The sequence below is a fragment of the Manacus vitellinus genome, unplaced genomic scaffold (genome assembly GCF_001715985.3).
Source record: "Manacus vitellinus isolate BGI_N305 unplaced genomic scaffold, ASM171598v3 scaffold_4_pilon, whole genome shotgun sequence".
NCBI lineage: Eukaryota > Metazoa > Chordata > Aves > Passeriformes > Pipridae > Manacus > Manacus vitellinus.
The window spans coordinates 14,976,156-14,994,634 of record NW_021940604.1 but is presented as its reverse complement, the minus strand read 5'-3'; the positions used below and the strand labels follow the sequence as shown (position 1 = coordinate 14,994,634).

General features: G+C 39.9%; 1 protein-coding gene across 5 annotated transcripts in view; it reads left to right on the top strand.

The window, feature by feature from the left end:
* The window catches only part of NCOA7 (nuclear receptor coactivator 7), a 91,715-nt gene that overhangs the window by 62,470 nt on the left and 10,766 nt on the right, over positions 1-18,479 (top strand). For 4 of the 5 annotated variants that reach the window (XM_018078035.1, XM_008933996.2, XM_029962702.1 and 1 more), the window contains 7 exons: positions 1,983-2,062; positions 2,921-3,028; positions 4,452-4,553; positions 5,623-5,748; positions 8,073-8,257; positions 9,677-10,743; positions 12,113-12,281. In XM_018078035.1, the coding sequence (XP_017933524.1) occupies positions 1,983-2,062; positions 2,921-3,028; positions 4,452-4,553; positions 5,623-5,748; positions 8,073-8,257; positions 9,677-10,743; positions 12,113-12,281 (1,837 nt within the window). The remainder of the gene's footprint in view (positions 1-1,982; positions 2,063-2,920; positions 3,029-4,451; positions 4,554-5,622; positions 5,749-8,072; positions 8,258-9,676; positions 10,744-12,112; positions 12,282-18,479) is intronic. The other variant, XM_018078038.1, reaches the window with a different exon arrangement.

Sequence of the window (18,479 nt, the reverse complement as noted above, 5' to 3'; positions counted from 1 at the left end):
CTATCAACTTTTCTTTTCTTTCTCCAGTCATAGGTTGCAAACAGCTTAGGTGGTTTGCCTGCATGGGTGTGATACGTAGTTCTAGCTATCCTGGAGTAACCAAAATGGTACCTCCTATTAGCACAAAATAGTGTAGACTCACTCTTTGTTAATTGGGGGAGCTTCTTCAGGCAGCATTGTGCCATATTGGCACTTGTATGTAGATAATGGATAAAGAAAATATCCAGTATTTGTCACTTTTTTTGTCTTCATGTTGTTATTTTGTTTCTGATAGTTTAATATTGTGCCCTGCTAATGCTGTCTTTTCCTATTTTTCCATCCTTCAGCACAGACTGCTTTGACTTTGATCATAGGAAGGTGGTGAAACAATGGTGAAAATACAAATGGTCAGAAAAAATTTCATTGTGGGTCTCCAGTCTCGGAGATGAAATATCTGAGATGACTGATGCTCTATCCCAAAATGCTATTAGAGAAAAGCCAGCATCATCCTGATCTTTCTCTTTCTACCTCTGTCGTTCATGCCATGTGTACTATCCACATGTACTTAAATTATGTATGTTTAGGTCCCTACATGTTTTCTGCCTCTGTTGTATCCCTAACCAGTGCACTTCTTGTGACTGCATCCCTGGCAGGTGGGGAGTGGGGTAAGCTGGCAGTACTGCCTGGATGTGTGTTCAGGGCTCTTGTGAGTCTCTTCTGACTGAAGGAGATAGTCCCTCCAGTAGCCTCTGGGAGACACTGCGGCAACTCCACAGCACTAATCTTGCTGTAGACATGGGCCAGCAGAAGGATCAGGTGCAGCATGATTCTCGACCCCTCCTTGTTTCTTGTGTACATTACAGTGGGGCAGGCCAGTCCTCGCCCTTGTTTTTACTATCTGCCTCTTGCTCCCTGGAAATAGCAAAGGTTGCAGCAAAGCCTGAATGCAAGTCAGAAGCCCTGTGCTGCCATTCCCTGTCCTTTCCGTCCTGATCTTCCAGAGCTGCCAGCTTGGACCACAGGAACGATCCTCCCAGAAGGACAGCGTCTCTGGGCTCTTGGTTCTGGCTGCTGGTTTTGCTGGGCCCAGCCTTGCGTTGTCTTCTCGCCTCTTCCCAACTTGTTCAGGCTGCAGCAACCTGCCAGAGGCAGCAGAACCTTCCTGAGGGGTTGGGGCGATCAGGCTGGGCGAGTGGGGCAACCATGAATTGCCTCACCATGCCCCATCCCCACTCCTGGAGCTGGGGCTGCATGCTGCCCTCACCTCCCCCAGGTATGTGGGTGTGGGTCTGGGTCTGGCTGTGGAAGGTGAGACCCATGGGGCTGGGGCTGGCTGGACAGCTGGCAATCATGCCTGATCCTTGGCTTCACTCCCCCACTGCTGTAGTAAAAATTGGAAATCTCTACCTTGTTCATGCTGCTGAGAGCTCCTGAGCGCCTTTTGGGTCCTGCAAGGGTTTCTGCAAGGGCAGTGGATTTTGTACTGCAGCTGATAGGAAATGTCTTCTGCACGAGCTTTGTGCTTTCTCATGCTTGACCGTATACATGCATGTTTTGCAGAACTCTTGGCATACTTTAAGATTCAGAGTTTAAAATAGTATTTAAATATAATGTACTTGTGGTGAAGTGGTGATTAACCAGTATTTGTTGTGTTCGTACCAAGGTAATAGCAGTGCATCCATTCATCTGCTGGTACAAAGTACTTGCATCCAACACCTGAATTATGTAGGAATCACAGAGGAAAACATAGGAGCAGTACTCTATTGATATGGTATCGTGTATACGTTACTCTTGCAGAGTTCCTGAATGATTACTAAATCTGCTGTACTTGATGAAGTTCTGCTTGCCTTACAATGCAATTTTAAGGCCTAATAGGTATTTTTAATGTCTTCTCTTGTTCCTGTTTACAGCTCCTTTTTGCACATCCTGTAGATCACTTTCAAAACATGCTGAAAGACAAAAATCTTGAAAGTCAATTACTTGAATTTTTTTTTACTCTTTAGATGACAATCAAAACAAAACCAATGAAAAGAAAGAGAAGAAAATGGTTTCTCAGAAACCCCATGGTACCATAGAATACACTGTAAGTACTGGTTTGTGGTGTGTTCATATCTGCTTTTTGAAAATGGAGCTGTTGAGGTCAAGAGGGAGGCAGTGGCACAAAACTGAAAGCACTTAGTAAATAATTTTGAAGTTTACACCTGTCTCAATAGGGATTGCTCCAAATATTGTTGTATGGGGAGAGCTGACATCCTGAATCTGTTCAGCCCAGGTCCTCTGTCTTTTCTTGCAGCTGCCAATTCTATTTTTACTTCTACATTATAGCTCTCTAGTAGAGCAACTGTTTTGTTATTCTGAAAAATACTTCCATTCCCACAGTGTTGCTAAGGTCATCAGGTGGTTGGCCTGTGCTTGGTCTCGAGATGGTGAGACCTCTTTGGCTATGCTGGAGCAGGACAGCAGCATGCTGCTGTGGCAGCTCAGAGGACTAGCTCTGCCCAGAAAGTCTGTGAGCTGTCAGGACCCTAAACAGGGACTGCACTGAACTCTCTGTCATGCAGAGCTGCTGTGGAAGGTTAGTGTCCCAGCTGGGAACAACACAAATGCCTGATGTGCTGTGACTGTCGGAGGTGTAGTGAACTTTGCAGTGTTTGACCTTGCTTTCCTTGCCAGACCAGTTCTAAATACAGTGGTGCTGCTTTAAGGTTTTAACAGGAAAGGAGAGGGACATCTGTAACACCTCAGCACTTTATCTACTGTATAGTATGAGAGAATAGTTTTGTCTTTTTTTTTTTTATGCTGGTCTATCACTTAAGCTGTTAAATAGAGGGTGTATTGAGGTCATCAAGTCTATTCCCTGAAAACAGTCTGTTGGTGGGTTTTGGTTCAGCTGGTGTGCTGAATGTTTTCACTATACCTTAAGCTTCAACTCTTTCTTCAGGCTGGAAATCAGGACACCATAAACAGCATAGCATTAAAGTTTAACGTCACCCCAAACAAGCTTGTGGAGCTCAATAAGCTTTTCACGCAGACCATTGTGCCAGGCCAGGTAAATATTTTATTTATTTGGGTTTTTTTTTAATACCTGAAGCATTATTATTTACTGTGTATTTAAAAGCTTTTTAGCACTTAGATATATCTTTTAGGTACTTGGATACAAGGATAAGGGGCAGTAATTTAAAGCCCTCCCTCAAAGTGAAACTTAGTAGATCATTACTTGGAGTGGGGGGGAAGGGAGAGCTTTGTAATTGCCATATCTGGCTTGTTATTTATGTGCTGTCACTAAAGCTTAAAGATGACTTTGAAGCTCAATAAGGTAATGCAGTTGTTGCAAGGGAGTTGAATTCTTGGCAAGTCTAAATAAATGCCATATATAATGCATTAAAGAATTACAAAGTTAGATACAGAAATTGAAATGGCTTCTTGCCATTATGTTGGGAATGAGTCAGTCTCCTGTAAGATAAGAAATAAATGGAGAGAGAATGTTTTTAGGAGAGTCAAGTATCGGAAAGGCAAATATGGAGACTAACACCTGATTCATGAAGAGCAGATCTCTACTTCTGCTTCACAGACACGAAGAGATTCAAGTGTCCTGATTTGCATATAGGGAAACTGAGGCACAGAGAGATGGCTTGACTTACCTAAGAATACCCAGCAGACAGAAGCTGGGATAAGGAAAATAATTTCATTTTTCTGAACATTTTTAGTTTAAAACTAAACTCTGAACATTTTTTTAAATTTAGAAATATCTTTCTTTGCTCTGAGACTTGGAACAAATGACTCACTTTTTATTTTGGGTGGAGGTCCAAAGGTGAACTGCAATTCTAGTACTCCTGTACTAAAAGTCTGTAATGTTCACTGTGAGGGAATGTGGAAATTCAAACAAAGCATTGCATTTTTATATACGCTTATATTAGCATTGTACATTTGGGATTTTTTTCTTACAATTGTAGTATATGCTAAAATGCTGCTTCATATAAAGAATATTTTCTTAGATTTGGAGATGCAAATATGTTTTTGGAAACAGATAACCCGTAGTGAAGTGTTATAAACTTCTAGCACTAAAAATCCCTCTTTTTCAGCAATGGCCTTCACTTTAGAGCAGAATTTGTTTTTACAAGTTAATGGCTATTAATAGTAATTTTGAAGTTACTTGTTTTCTAGTTGGCAGTAGTTGCAAGGCAACCTGGGATTGCAAATCTTAGGGGGGAAAAAAGGTTCTCAATCTGTGGAATGTGTTTTATTCTCTTGCCTGTGCTGCAAAACAAAAGGTAGAGCTAGATCCTGCAATTAGACCTGCATGTGCCCCACTATCATCACCTATGAAGGGCTTTAGAATAAGTAGTTGTTAAGGAGTGCATTGCAGTCATGAGTGATTAATATTGTGGTGTCTTTCTAGAAGAATGTAGTATTTATATTGAATAACCTTTTACAGCTTGTGCCTTACTGTTCTGAAATGTGTTTGTATTTAGATTCTCTTTGTGCCAGAGACAAGTGCTGCAAGACTGTCGTCTTTTAGTTCTGGTGCTCCTGTTTCTCCTTCATCATCAGATGCTGAATATGACAAACTCCCTGTAAGTCAAACATGGGTTCACTGGTCTTAAACTCTCAAAATATTTTCTGATTCTGAAGTTGAGATTCAAGGCTGTGTAAATAGCAGTTTTTTGAGGTTACAGGCCTTGTGTGTAGTGTATTGTGTAAAATTAATTTGCTGTACTACAAAATTTACCGTATCTTAAAAAAAATTCCAAAGTAAGGAAATTCTGTCTGAGCTTAGGAACCCATTACAAGTTCAGTTGGGCCTGGAGTCTATCAAAACAACTGAAAATAGTCCAGTGTGTAATTTTTAAAGAATAGAAAGTCAAATATGAAAAATTATTTAGTGTTTCACAGTGGAGATTTTTATACTGCTCTGCAGTCCAGAGTCTTGAATCCTGCATTGCGATCCTTGAACAGAGAGGCTGTTAGTTTAGTCTGAGCAGTCAGTATCTTTCTAGTTAAACATATTATGGTGGTACCCATATATAGACTTGTCTTTAGACAAGACTATAGGATTTAATCTTTGTGAAAGGCCTTGGCACAGATGATCTTTCATTTTCTTTAGAAGGATGATTGGCTATGATGATTTTTAGACAGTAGTTTTAGGCAGTTTAGCTGCCTTTAACATCTTTAATATTGGCTGATGTAAAAGTAATTAGTTATTTCAAATCCATAACTAATGAAAAGGAAAGTGGAGAGAAGCTTAGAGTGAATAACTGTGTTTAACTTTAGCCTTATGCCTCTGTGCCACCTGCACGGGGAATCACACTAGTGCTCTATGAGCAGAGGTCTTCAGTGTAGATGGCAGGGCAGGGCAGGCCCTCTCTTAATGAGAGTGCATCACTGAATTTTGGTGAGCTGACTTGCCTTGGTATTTTTTAATTTCTTACCTGTTGTTTGTATGGAGGTTTTTTTGTAATGTTACAAGGGTTTTTTTCCATACAGGATGCTGTGGGAAGTGAACATACATACATACATAACCATTGCTTTTCTTCCTTAAGCAAAAGGAAAGTAGTTGTTTGAACCTGGCCTTTTAGTTTTTCAAAATCTGAAAATATAGTATTCTGATCCTGTTGCTCTGCACTGAACTTTCTCTTTTCTAAGGATGCGGATTTGGCAAGAAAGGCTTTCAAACCAGTTGAGAGAGTCTTGTCCTCTACTTCAGAAGAGGATGAGCCTGTGGTTGTCAAATTTTTAAAAATGAATTGTCGTTACTTCACAGATGGTAAGGTAGGTGAAACCTGACTTTTGGGCATTGCTTGAGATTCTTTAAAAGCAAAATCTCTTTGGATAAGTAAGAGATGAATAGTGGGGGAGTCAAATGTGCTCCATGTTTTTAAAGAATGCAAACGTTATGTTGGCTTTATCTGTTACTGCTGTGCTTATTGATACTGTGATAATATGCTGTATAATTTTGTTCTTTCAGTTGTTTAATTTGTTATGCTAATAGCTTTATGAAAGAATAGCTCTTCTACCCGACATTATTCCATTACTATGTCTTACCAATTATCTGTGTAAGAGTGCATTGCTGTAGAGTGCATACAGAGAGAAAACTGCACTTTAGAGTTATGACATGTCAGGATTAGTTGTCCAAGTTCCATTAAATTGTGCAACAGCTTTATAAAATGAGTACATGCCAATCTATTTCATTTATGACTTCAAGATAAATTTTAACTATTCCCATAGCAGTGTTTCCAAATATGTCCATGTTGCTTCTGCACTTTCTAATTAGTGTTGTGCAAGCCCTAATAAAAAGATAAATATTGCTTTATACAACCTTTTCTTTCTGTTTTGTGTAAGCATTCTTGTAATACATGTGTACCCACCACGACTGCAAACCCTAAATTACAGCAGCTGTTTTAGAAGCAAAGGCACAAAGCCTGGGTAGTATTTTAACCTGCTTTGCTTCTCAAGGTTGCAAGACACTGTCTTCTTGAACCACCTACTTTGATATATCTACTCTTGTTGACTCTGGTTTCAGTTAGATATCTGCATGTTTGGGTTTTCAAATTCTCTGGAATTTATAACACTGGATATGCTAATCATTGTCGTTTCAACGTATTTTTTCCCTTAGTCCTGACTAAGATGGATGTGTTTACACCTACCATTTCTGGCTTCAGTGGATGTAGACTGTATTTAACCACTCTGCAATTTTGCAGTCTGCTATTTTGTAGAAAGTAATAGAGAACTACTTGGTGTCTTGCATGTAAATTAGGGCAATACTGTCACTTTGTATGTGATGCTTGTTAGGTGCAGAGGATACAGATTGCCAGTTTTATGGCTGCAGGACTGAAAAAGTAATTTGCAGTCAGAACAATTTAAAATGAGATGGCTTCTTTGCCAGCGTAGCTAAAATCCCTTGTTGCCTTGCTTCCTGCAGTGGGAAGCACAGCCTATTGATGTATTGCTTTTCTGGCTATACTAGAGTTACATTACATGTCTCTGCATTTGGCTTCGATTCTTTGACCCAGACACAAACCAGGCTTGTGAACTGGGTCATACAGGAAAAGCAAATGTGAAATACATATGGACTTTGCTTAACAGAGGAGCAGGCATTCAGGTACTCACTTGCTAGTGCCAAGCCATCAGCTTGATATCTTATTCATTAAAAAAAAACAAACCAACAAACCAAGCTTGTGGTCTTTTACCTGCCTGTTTGCGAGACTTCCTTGCTTGCCTTGCAGATGACCTTGAATAGTTAATAATATCTGCAGTGTGAGTCACTCCAGTTGATCTGTGGCTCCTATTTGTCAGTTGTCATGATTTACACACAGCTTCTGAGTTGGTCTGGTGAATTTTGTAACTCCTCTGAAGGAGAGGGTGCAGGAGAGAGACATTGGAAATCTCCTTTGTAAATCTTGAAAAATGGTCAGTTGCCACGAGTTGATGTTGAGTAATGGCTGATGCAGCCTCTTTCAAATTCATGGGTAGAGCACGTTTTGAAGAATTAAATATGTCCTCTACAGCTGTGCAAAATATGCTTGGATTGGTAGTAGAAGCTGCTTCTATTTTGGGGAGAAGATCTCTCCTATCAGATCCCTATATAGAGAAGCTTTTTGCATGTACCTCTGGGAGACTAGATCAAGGAGACATATAGTGTAGTTTAGCATAGTAGCCTGGACATTTCCCTGAGTAAGACTGCATTCAGGTGTGCTGGTTGCATGTAAATTCATGTATCAAATGAAGATGGCTGCATTTAGAATAAAAAACTACATCCTTTTTTAAAAAAATAAATCCACTAATCTATTTTGTTAGAGATTGATTAACAGTCACATTTTTATCTTGTAGTAGTCAGCACTGAAAGTTGAATAATTCAGATGTTCTTCCTTACCTGCAAAGAACTTGGTTGTTACTAAGACACTTTTTTCTTTGTTCTTCTTACAATGTCTGACTTGATGCAATTGGAACACAGAATGTTTTGTTAGCAAGATTGCATGACACAGTACAAAGAGGCAGGAAGGAGGTTTTGCTTTTTAGGATAATAGCCTAAAATCCAATAATAAATGATAAGTGCGTTATATGTGATGTGCTAACTCTCTCTTCTCCTGTTTTAGGGTGTAGTTGGAGGAGTCATGATAGTAACTCCAAACAATATCATGTTTGACCCACATAAATCTGATCCTCTGGTAATTGAGAATGGCTGTGAAGAATATGGGCTCATCTGCCCCATGGAGGAGGTTGTCTCAATAGCTCTCTACAATGACATCTCTCACATGAAGATTAAAGATGCATTGCCATCGTAAGGAGTGTTCTTTCCTGAACTTATATTTGTAGATTTTCAGTAAGGGTCATGGAAAAGGGGCAGGAGAGGGGGGAATGGAGGGGAAGAGTTTTAATGCAGCAGAGTAAAAAAGGGGAGGAAAGTGTCAGCAAAGGAATGATTCACTTGTGTTGTTCTTCCACTTTCTTTTTAGAACACTAAAGTGGCATTAAAGGCAAATTGGTCATGCGTATGAGAACCGAAGTGCAAAGGAGACCAGTACAGACCAGTAATTAATAAAAGCATTGGTGTGGCTGGGCCCTTGCACTGACCTGTCTCTAGGGCTATTTCAGTGGAAGCAAATAGGGTTAGATTTGGACCAATATTGTGTTACCAGGACTGTTCTGAGAGGAGTATTTAAAACTTTTAAAGATAACAGGACCTTAACTGCCATCTTCAGGACTTACAGAAATACCAGTCTATGGAATACTTCTATTTCAAACCAGAAATGCATCAATAGTTATAATCTATAATGCATAACAGACTTTCTGGGTGAGCTACTTTCTTTTATGCATAGACTAGGCAATGCTTATGTATTTGTTCTAAGCAAGGTTTTGTTCTTACAGGCAATACCTGTTTGATCAGTGGAATTCATCATCTTCCCTCCATTTTCTCATTTCAAGAAAAACTTTCCAGATACTTGTTATGCTCATTACTAGAGTGTTTAGTAACTTCTTAGTAACCTTTAAGTGATGAGGGTCTTGTATTCTCATTCACCTCAGACTTTTTTGCAGTAATGAAGAGCTCAAGTTTTATGATGATAGATTTTTTTCAGAATTTTCCATTCTGAAATGTTTTATGATTGTCCTGCTTTAAAAAGAAACGTTTGAGGAAGCTGCATTGAAACAGTATGTTTGAGTAATGGAGACAAATAAAAGGAAAAAAACACCAACTCTGTTGCCTGTTACTGTTTTGCAGTAAATATGTTCAAACAGGACATGACTTATCTCCAATTTGCTTTTTCTCAAAAATACGTTTGTACCGACTAGGGAAGCATGGATGGTTGCAGAGGTTGACACATTGTCAGGTTTGGGAAATTACAGTATTAATATGATTTGAATGAAATTCCAGCAGCTAAATACATGTCCTGTGATTTTCTGTTACTGAACTTCTGTTGACTTGCACATTGTTATTACACTTGCACCATTTCTTCACCCATGTGGCATATTCTGCCAAGTGGTTTACTCATTTTATTTTGGTATTATCCTTTCAGCATTTTTCTCCATTTTCTTTAAAGTCACTTATTTCCAAAATTTTGTGTTTATTTTGGAGAAAATAATTTTTCGTTGAGTGTCACAGTTTAAGTTTGTATATTATTTAATTTTTCCTTTCAGTTTTTTTTTTCTGTTTCCGTTTTGCTTTTAACATCCTATGTACATCCATCATTTCCCCTGACAGTGACATACCAAAGGATCTTTGTCCTCTGTACAGGCCAGGAGAATGGGAAGACCTATCCTCTGAGAAAGATATCAATCCTTTCAGCAAATTCAAATCCCTCAGCAAGGAAAAGAGGCAACAGAATGGGGATCCATCCGTTGCTCTGGGCTCCAAACAGATAAAGCCTTCAGATAAGGAAAAGTCTGCTGATTTTGAAGTTCTTCAGTCATCTGAGAGTACAGGCTCAATCAAATCAAATTCTGTGGAGTTTCCCAACAACATCACTGCCACTGAACATTTGGAAAAGTTTACTGTGGATCCATGTGCCAAGGACCCTTCTGGGGAAAAAAATGCTTCAGATATCAAAACCAAAGAAAAATCGCGTTTAGGAGAAGGAGAGGATGACTTCATTGAGCTGGAAAAGACATCATCTCATATGGATAGAGGGTTGGACAGGAAAATCTCAGTAATGGAAGGCTTGCTGGCAGACCCCCGGGACTTGGGGAGAACTAAGCAGCAGGTAACCAAACCTACTACAGAAGTCCAGGAGCACTTGACAGTTGATTCCTTGGAAAAAAAGGACAGTGTTGAACCTAAAGCTGACTTAGACTTAGAGCTGTGTGAAAAGCAAGATGTTATTCCAGAAGTAAACAAATGTGTCAGTTCCCCGACAGGTAAGGTGGAGAATGCGTTGGACACTAAGAAAGAGCTAGAGAAAGATAAACTTATTGAATTTTACCTCAATAAAGATGGGAATGGGTCTCAGTCATCTGAAGACTTACACAAGGCTGAAATCCAGAAAGGTGAAAACAATAAAGCAATTGGCATAGACCTTACACTTAGCTGTTCAAAGTCCCAAGCTAATGAAGTCCATACAGTTAAAAGTATGGAGCTTGATTCCTGCTGTGTTGAAAGGAAAGCACCTTCATTAGAAATCAGCTCAGCAGCAGCAGAGGAAAAGAACCTGAAAGAGTCTGTGGACTCTTCCTTAGTACCAGCTATAGACAAGACCTGTCAAGAAACACAGTTAGACAATCAATCAGAAATCAGACTGTGGCTGCTGCAGAAAATTCAAGTGCCAATTGAAGGTAGGTCTCTGGTTATCCTTATTTCCTCTGAGACTTGGGCAGCATTACGATGGTAACCTTTGAATTGATTGCATTCTGCTCTAAATTTCCTCTTTCCCTGGTCTCTTTTTTACTCTTGTATATTTCATTTTTATATTATCTGCTATCTTCAAATTCTCTAAGCTTCTAGTTTGATAAGTAGCTTGTGTGCTCTTCCCATATCCAGTGATCACAGTTTATATATCTTTACCTCTGTTTGCTGGGTTTAAGAAGGACAGTGAAATGTCATCCAGTTTCACTATTGACAAGGACACTTCATGGTCTATGAATTGTCACTCTATATTGCATCTGTTGCCATATGGAAGTCTGTCAGTGTATTTCTGAGAGTATCCAAAGTAGTAGTGCATTGCTCTAAGGCGGGTTACCAAAGTATTCTTGAAACTATTTGTGTATGTCAGGTGTCTTTCATGCTATGGAAACCTTTAAAGAAGTGATAAATAGGAATATATGTAGAGTCCTACTGACTGATCTTTTTTCCTGATTGTTACTGTGTTATCACAAAATTCAGGCTACTACTGGAAAGCATATAACAAAATGAAGTCTTACTTCAGATAGTATGCACACAATGATAGTATGCATACTACCATTTCTACCCAGTGCCTCCAAGCACTAGCGTGTCCTGGAGCATTGATGCTCCTCTCTTGGTAATTTAATGAACCTGTGGACATACCCTTCATCCAAATCAGGTGGGGGGGATGATTAGGGTGAAGTCTTTATTTTAAAAACAGTAGTTCTTAAAATGATTTTTCCTTTCTTTCAGAAGGGTTTTTATCTTGCTAGTTATATTTGGCTGTATGTGTATTCCTAAAATGAAGAAGGCAACTTCAGTGTGATTAAGGCTAGAGTTTATTAAGCAGGGGTTTTTCACACTAGCAATTTGAGGAGCTTAAACTGCTCTTAGGCTTGGCCCTGACTTGTGCAGATAAAAGGTGCTTATATGGCTGTCTGACCATCAGAATTGAGAAACCGATTAGGCTTCTTGTGTGCATGCATAAAGGATTACCCCTCAGCTGGATGGGTTTCCAGGACCCAGTCAAACACTGTCCCCTTTACTTGCCTGCTTCATGTTGCAGGCAGCACCCAGCCTGGTCATCTTACCTATTTGCTTTACAGGGTTATTCTGTACATAGCTTTACAGCTGAGGGGGGTACAGTTTAGGATGAATGTGGATTATTAAATCAGTTGTGCTGTTGAAGTCAGGTGTAATTCTGTGGATGATGCCTCTGAGTATTGCTTTGCACAAGATTATTAATCTTTGTCACAGTGTTTTATCAGCCACAGTTTTTGTACTTTTCCTGTAAGCAGCCTGTTTCTTTTGTGTCTCATTCAGATATGCTTCCTTCAAAAGAGGAGAAGAGCAAGACTCCTCCAATGTTTCTGTGCATTAAAGTAGGCAAGCCCATGAGAAAGTCCTTTGTGTCTCAGAACACCACCGTGTCTCAGCAGTACAGTAAGAAGATAAAGCAACCAGAGTACTGGTTTGCTGTTCCTCGGGAAAGGTAAGCTGCAGTCCTCTTAGCACAAAAACATGATTGTCTGTTACTTTTTAAAGTTGTCTGTTGCTTTCTCAAGTTGAATCTGATCTTCCCTATGTGGTCCAAGGTGTGAAATGCAGCAGGGATGCTGAGATTAGGAGAGGGGTGCCCTCATTTCATTGCATGCCAGAAACAAAGCAATGTTTGTTGCTGGTCTAACACGGCTCCCAGTGGGAAGGAAGAAAGGTACAGATGCCACTTGAAGATGGAAAGAGGAATGTATGTGCAGCTAACGTGTGATAAAAGAACTGAAGGATGGTCTGGGTTTCCCCTGTAGTCTAGAAAGTAAGGGAAAGGAGTAAAGGGGAGCAGTGCCTGGAGAGTCAAGGAATCCACTAAGGTGTCAGTGCTAAAAAACCCCAGGTATTTCACATGAGCAAAGGGCATCATGTTGGAAAAGGGAGACACTCCTAACTAAACAAGTGTGATAATTTCTGCCTTCAGGCCCATAAAAAATAGTCCCTTTGCAATAAAATTGAAGAACATAAATGTTTCTGTGTACTTATGTAGTACTATAGCAAAAAGTAAGACAACAAACTAGAGAGGTGAAGGTCTGTGATTTTCCACATAAATCACCCAAGAATTTTCACTGTCTGTGAGGAATCAGATCCCTGATCCTTCTTTTGCTAGAAGGCAGCTAGAGGAATTCTCTGGTCTGTTGATGAACCAAAATCATTGATTTTGATGAATTAGATACCAGGAAGGAGGAAGCTGAACTTGTGATCCATCTCAGAGCTGTTTATTTAAGATGAAATCAATCTTTTTTTAAAATTATTTTTATTTAATAATTTTAATTTCAAATATGTAGCATGTATGTTGATTTAAGTGTTTATTTGTAGTGGTTTAGAAATGAGTGTTTTGATTGCCTGTAGGGAAGTTGCTGACCTGGAACTCTCCCTGGAGGAGAGGGAGAGGTTTAATCCAGCTGGAATGTGCCATTGGGAGTGTAGCTGGATAGATTTTGGCTTGCTTGCTATCTGCTGATCTCAGTCCTTGGCTCCTCAGGGATTGCAAAAGGGCGGGTTCAGAAAATTCTAGGTGGACGTGTGAGTAAATACTTCAAGGAATGGAGTGATGGTGTAATATAACACAAGGTCAGTTACTGCATTGGGGATAGTGTATCTAACATTGAATAAAGCTGCTCAGCTGAATTTGAGGTCATCTCTAATCATTGCTCTGTGCAACAGGTAAATCTATCCAGCTTCTTACCACAGACTTGGAAAATGGCTTTTCTACTTGTCTTTTTGTGAGCAGAAACTTTCTGAAGAGTGAGCAGACCTAATCCATATATAAACTGAGGTGCTGACAACTGGTTTGTACTTCAGTTTTTATAATGAGAAAAAAGTAATTACTGCAGTGAGCTGCTGCAGCAGTACGTGGCTGTGTTGGCTGACAGACCAGATCTTTGATATCAGGGCGGCTGTTCAGATCTTGATCAAAATTAGAGGTGAATGATTGGTTATAAGATTGGGTCATTTTGGTGCTATTCATGCATGCCTGTTTTAACATGACAGAATTGCATAAAAGATCATGTAGAACTTGGAGCAGAAATTAAATGTGAGCCCTACTCCTTTGTATTAATGCAAGATGTCTTTGCCTCTTGAACAAGACAGTGTTTTCTCCAAGCTCTTGGATGCCTTCCCAAAGCAAAACTCAATGCTTCCTACCTGCTGAGAATATTCTTGCATCAGTACTGCGTAGTATATAATTATAAGTGTTGCATCTTGACAGTGCCGTGGATAGTAGGTCATGTGGGATAGCTTTGCAATGTATTTTAGATACAATATATGAGATAATTTATTTCATTTAAAACTATTTGGAATGCAGTTTATATTCATGTATGAAAATACCAAAGATATCACTCTCATCTTGTTGGCCACAAAGCAGTGTAAGTGATAGTAACAAAAAAACAAACAAACAAAAAAACCCCACAAGAAACAAAACCGAAACACCAAAACAAACTAACAGTCCAAACCTGGAGAGAGATTGTGAAGAAATTGGTCTGCATGTCTGTAATCACAGCGTAAGTTAAAGCTTCCTCTGATTTGCTTTTAATTACATTTTTTCCATGGTCTCTTAGTGTTTGCTGTTAAAACAGCATCTGTCATCAGTTGTGAAAATGGCTCCATTTTCAGCCTGGACCCCATAGCCCACTCCTCCCAGCAGAGCTGCTCTTCCATATGCAGGCTGCTTTCCTGGCCTTGGAGGCTGCAGGAAAGTGGCACTAGAGGGAAAAATGTACTTACCATTTAATTTACTTTTTTTTTTTTTAATGGAAGCCTCTGGAAACATTATTAATACAGAGAGAAGACTTCAAGGCTGATATTCTTTATGAAGGCTGTCTAAATCTTAAGTCTCATTTGCCTTTTGTGACTGTTGTAGGCGTTCTCTCTTCCTGCATGGCTTCTAGGGCGCCAAGTGTGTCCCGGCACACATCCCCCTGTGACCTGCACAGTGTGGCTGAGTTAATCAGTCACTACAGGACTCCTTTGTGCTACCTGTTTGATCACAGGAGTGCTCACCTTAGCACGTAAAGGGGATAGTAGGCGTCTTGAGTTCCCTTATATACAGATTACTCAGGCTAGGGCAGCTTCATGACAGGTTCAGCTGAGCAGAGAGAAACCCATGCTTTTGGACACAAATAAAGAAGCTGATTTTTTTGCTGGGAAGTCTTGCAATGGGTATAGCTTACAGTATTAGGGGGTAAGTCTATGTGTGCTCTTAGTACATGGATTTGTTTAAATGGTAGGTAGATTTCCCACCCTAGTGGATTTTGAGTAGTAGTAGCTCAGTAATTAGGACACAGATTTCCTTAGTGTCTTGCAGAAGAAAATGCCTTGCACTGGGACAGAGATAGTAATGCAGAATTTCTTTGTTTGTAAATAATAGCTTGCACATAATAGCATTGACTAGTTCATCAGTCAAGAAGTAAATCTCTTTGATTTTCTCATAGTATAAATTTGGCAGACAGGTTTGGTTTATGAATGTAAAATTTGTACTGAAGTTCATGTAAAAGACTGCACTGAGATCATGCTGCTGAGAGGATACCTGCTCTTTTTTTTAAGTTTATTTCTTGAAAGGAGGCAGATTTTCAAGGAGGAAAAATAACAGGAATTGAGCCTTGCTTCTCTTTTTCAGTCTTGGCATCTTACCTCATTGATTTGTTAGATTTGGTTTGGGGAGATGGGTAAGTTTTGGTTTGGTTTTTGTTACTGTTTCAGTTTCTGTGGTGTTTCCTTTTGTAGAGCAAGATATTGCTTGATTGTCACTCGTGTTAGTTTGTAACACCCTGTATTTAACACAGTTGAAGCTGAGACCTGAAAGAACTTGCAGCACAACTGGCTGGATTCAATACTTACAGGATGCTTCCATGCACTTACACAGGGCTTTGCATAAAGGGACAATGATTAAGATGGTCCAGATGCTGAAGGATCATTCTTCCATGTTCCTGTTAATGGAACAGGTAGCATAAAAGATTTAGAATCCTTTTGAATTAGCCTTCTACAAGGAGAGTACTCCTAGTCTACTCATAATAAGATATCAAACTATATAGATGAAACCTATGAAAACCTGTTTGTACCTGTAGCTTAATGTCTTATAAGGAGGACTCATCGAAGTCTGTATAAGTTGGTAAAAGCATATGAGGGCTCATAAAATTTGTGAAGGATTGTCATCTAGGCAGGCACGTTTATAATACAGTCACAGGACTCCTCTGAATTAATTCCTTTTTCTAGGCCAGGAGCTGTGATTGGACCTAGAGCCTTTTGAATATTTTCTTTCTGGAGTGATTAACTTCAGGTTTCTGAAGTTGTTTCTTTCCAAGTGCTTTGTGTTTTATTGATGTTTCTCTGTTAGTGCATGACACACTCATAAGCATATGATCACCAAAACAGCTGCTGAGTTCTAGGATAAATTTCCTCACAGCTGTCAAGTTGGCTGTAAGAGAGTTCCTCAAGCAGTGGTTTTTCAATTTAAAAATTGGCTCCAATTTTTTTCAATTTGGTAGCTTGAAAATACCAGCATAGCATAATGTTACAATTTTATTAGCAGAGCATCCATTTTCAGAATGACATCAGTTCTACAATCACCTATTTCTGTTTTATGCTACTGCTTCTTAAATCTGGAGTGTCTGGATTTATTTATCAACTGTCCATTGTAGAGGAAAACTTAGTTATGTACTACTTATATAAACTGAGCATATGCAGGTCCATGGGACCTGACAGGAAATGTTTGGAGTATACTGAGGAAGTTGGGCTGCTTTCTATCATCTTTTGAAAGGTTATGATCACTGGGAGCAGTCCTTAATAACTGGAAACACACATGCTGCAACCGTTGTCAGAAAAATGGAGGAGGATCTGTGGGAGCACAGAGCAGTCAGCTTCACCTCAGTCCCTGGGAAGCAAGTCCTTACATACATCATTTCCAAGCACACAGAGGGCAAGAAGTGATCAAGATCAGCAGTCATAGATTTACCAAGGGCAAATTATTTTTCTACCAACCAGATATTTTTTCCATTTGAGATGGCTAGCTGTCTGAACAAGGAGAGAGCAAGGGATTGTTGCTTTACCATGGCATTAGTAAGGCTTTCAACACACTCTGTCTTAGTATCCTTACAGTCAAATTGGCAAGATGTGACTTGGACAGGTAGACTACCAGGTGGTTGAAAAACTGACTGGACCATTGGGCTTGAAGGGTTGGTATCTAGTCTGAGTGGCAGCCAGGTGCAGGTGGTATTTCTTGGGGACTGATACTGTTTAATGCCTTCATCAGTGACATGGACATTGAGACAGACCACACCTTTGCCATTTTGGGGGATGATGCCAAATTTGGGGAGTGTTCATACATTAGAGGGCAGGGCTGCTGTTCAGAGGGACCTCAACACAGACAAATGGGCTGACAAACATCAGGAAGTTCGGAAGGGGCAAATGCAAAGTGTGCACCTGGGGTGGAGCAGTCCCTGCAGCAGTACAGTCTGGGGACAGGTGGCCTGGGGAGTAGCTCTGCAGAAAAGGAGTTGGGGAGGTTGACAGCAAACTCTATATGTCAGTAACAAAAATTTTGCTTCTTGCAGGCTCACGTAAGGAAGAACAGCCAAACAACTTGGGTAGTGGTTAATGCCCTCTTCCTTTTAGACATAGGGTTAAAAAAAGGAGGGGAAGGGACAAGAAAAAGTAGGATGACACCAGACCCTTCTCAGATCACATGCTGCATGCCTCAGAGGACACTGATTAGATAGAAGAGAAAAAAACCCATGAGACTCACTATGCATGGAACAGGTTGCATGGAGAGGTTGTAGAATCACTGTTGGAGATTTTCACAACTGCAAATGGACAAGAATGTGCAACCTCCTCTAACCTGGAAGTTAGCTCTGCTATAAACAGGAACTGACCTAGATGATCTCCAGAGGTGCCTTACAACCTAAATATGTTCTGCAATTCTGAGATCAGAGTATGCTGCTCTCCTCCACCCACCTGCATGAATGTGCTTTAAAACTGATCTTAGCCAGACAGCAGCAACCATTAATTTTATTGTTCATTCTTAGGGATTTGCAGGAATTAAGTAGTTAGCTTTCCAGAGTAGAACTGCTGTACCTAAAATACACAGTGCTCAAGTTAAATGTCTCTTCCAGTTAAAAGTCACATTAGTTAGCAAAGAGATGATCATACTGCTCTTTCTGAAGCCTCTGCGAGCAAGTGAAGGGAACAGGGCAGGCTGAGTGGCACCTATTGATGTGGGAAACTTGTGCAGTTAGAAGAAGATAATATCTTGACTGAAATGAGATGATATGACTTTTAGAAGAGCCTTCCATAGTTCACTGGTTTTAGATCGGTGCAAACATGTAAGCAATCACGTGGCTTCTCACAAAGAAGAGGGAATCCTTCACAGTGGGGGTGCGACCCTCTTTTAGCTTTTTCCAGGCAATTATTGGTGAGAACTATCCCAGAGACCGATTGTTTGCACATTACTACCTTGATCTCTTTTGTGTCTGTGTTTCTGTGGAGGAATGAGCAGCAGCTAAAATTTTTTACTTCAATATCAGCATTAATTACCTTATTTGTTCTTGATGAAGGGAGGCTGCTGATAACTCAGGAACTAGTGTTGGGTGTTCAAAAAATGTAGGATAATTGTACTAAAACTGTATTTATTATACATATTAAAAAT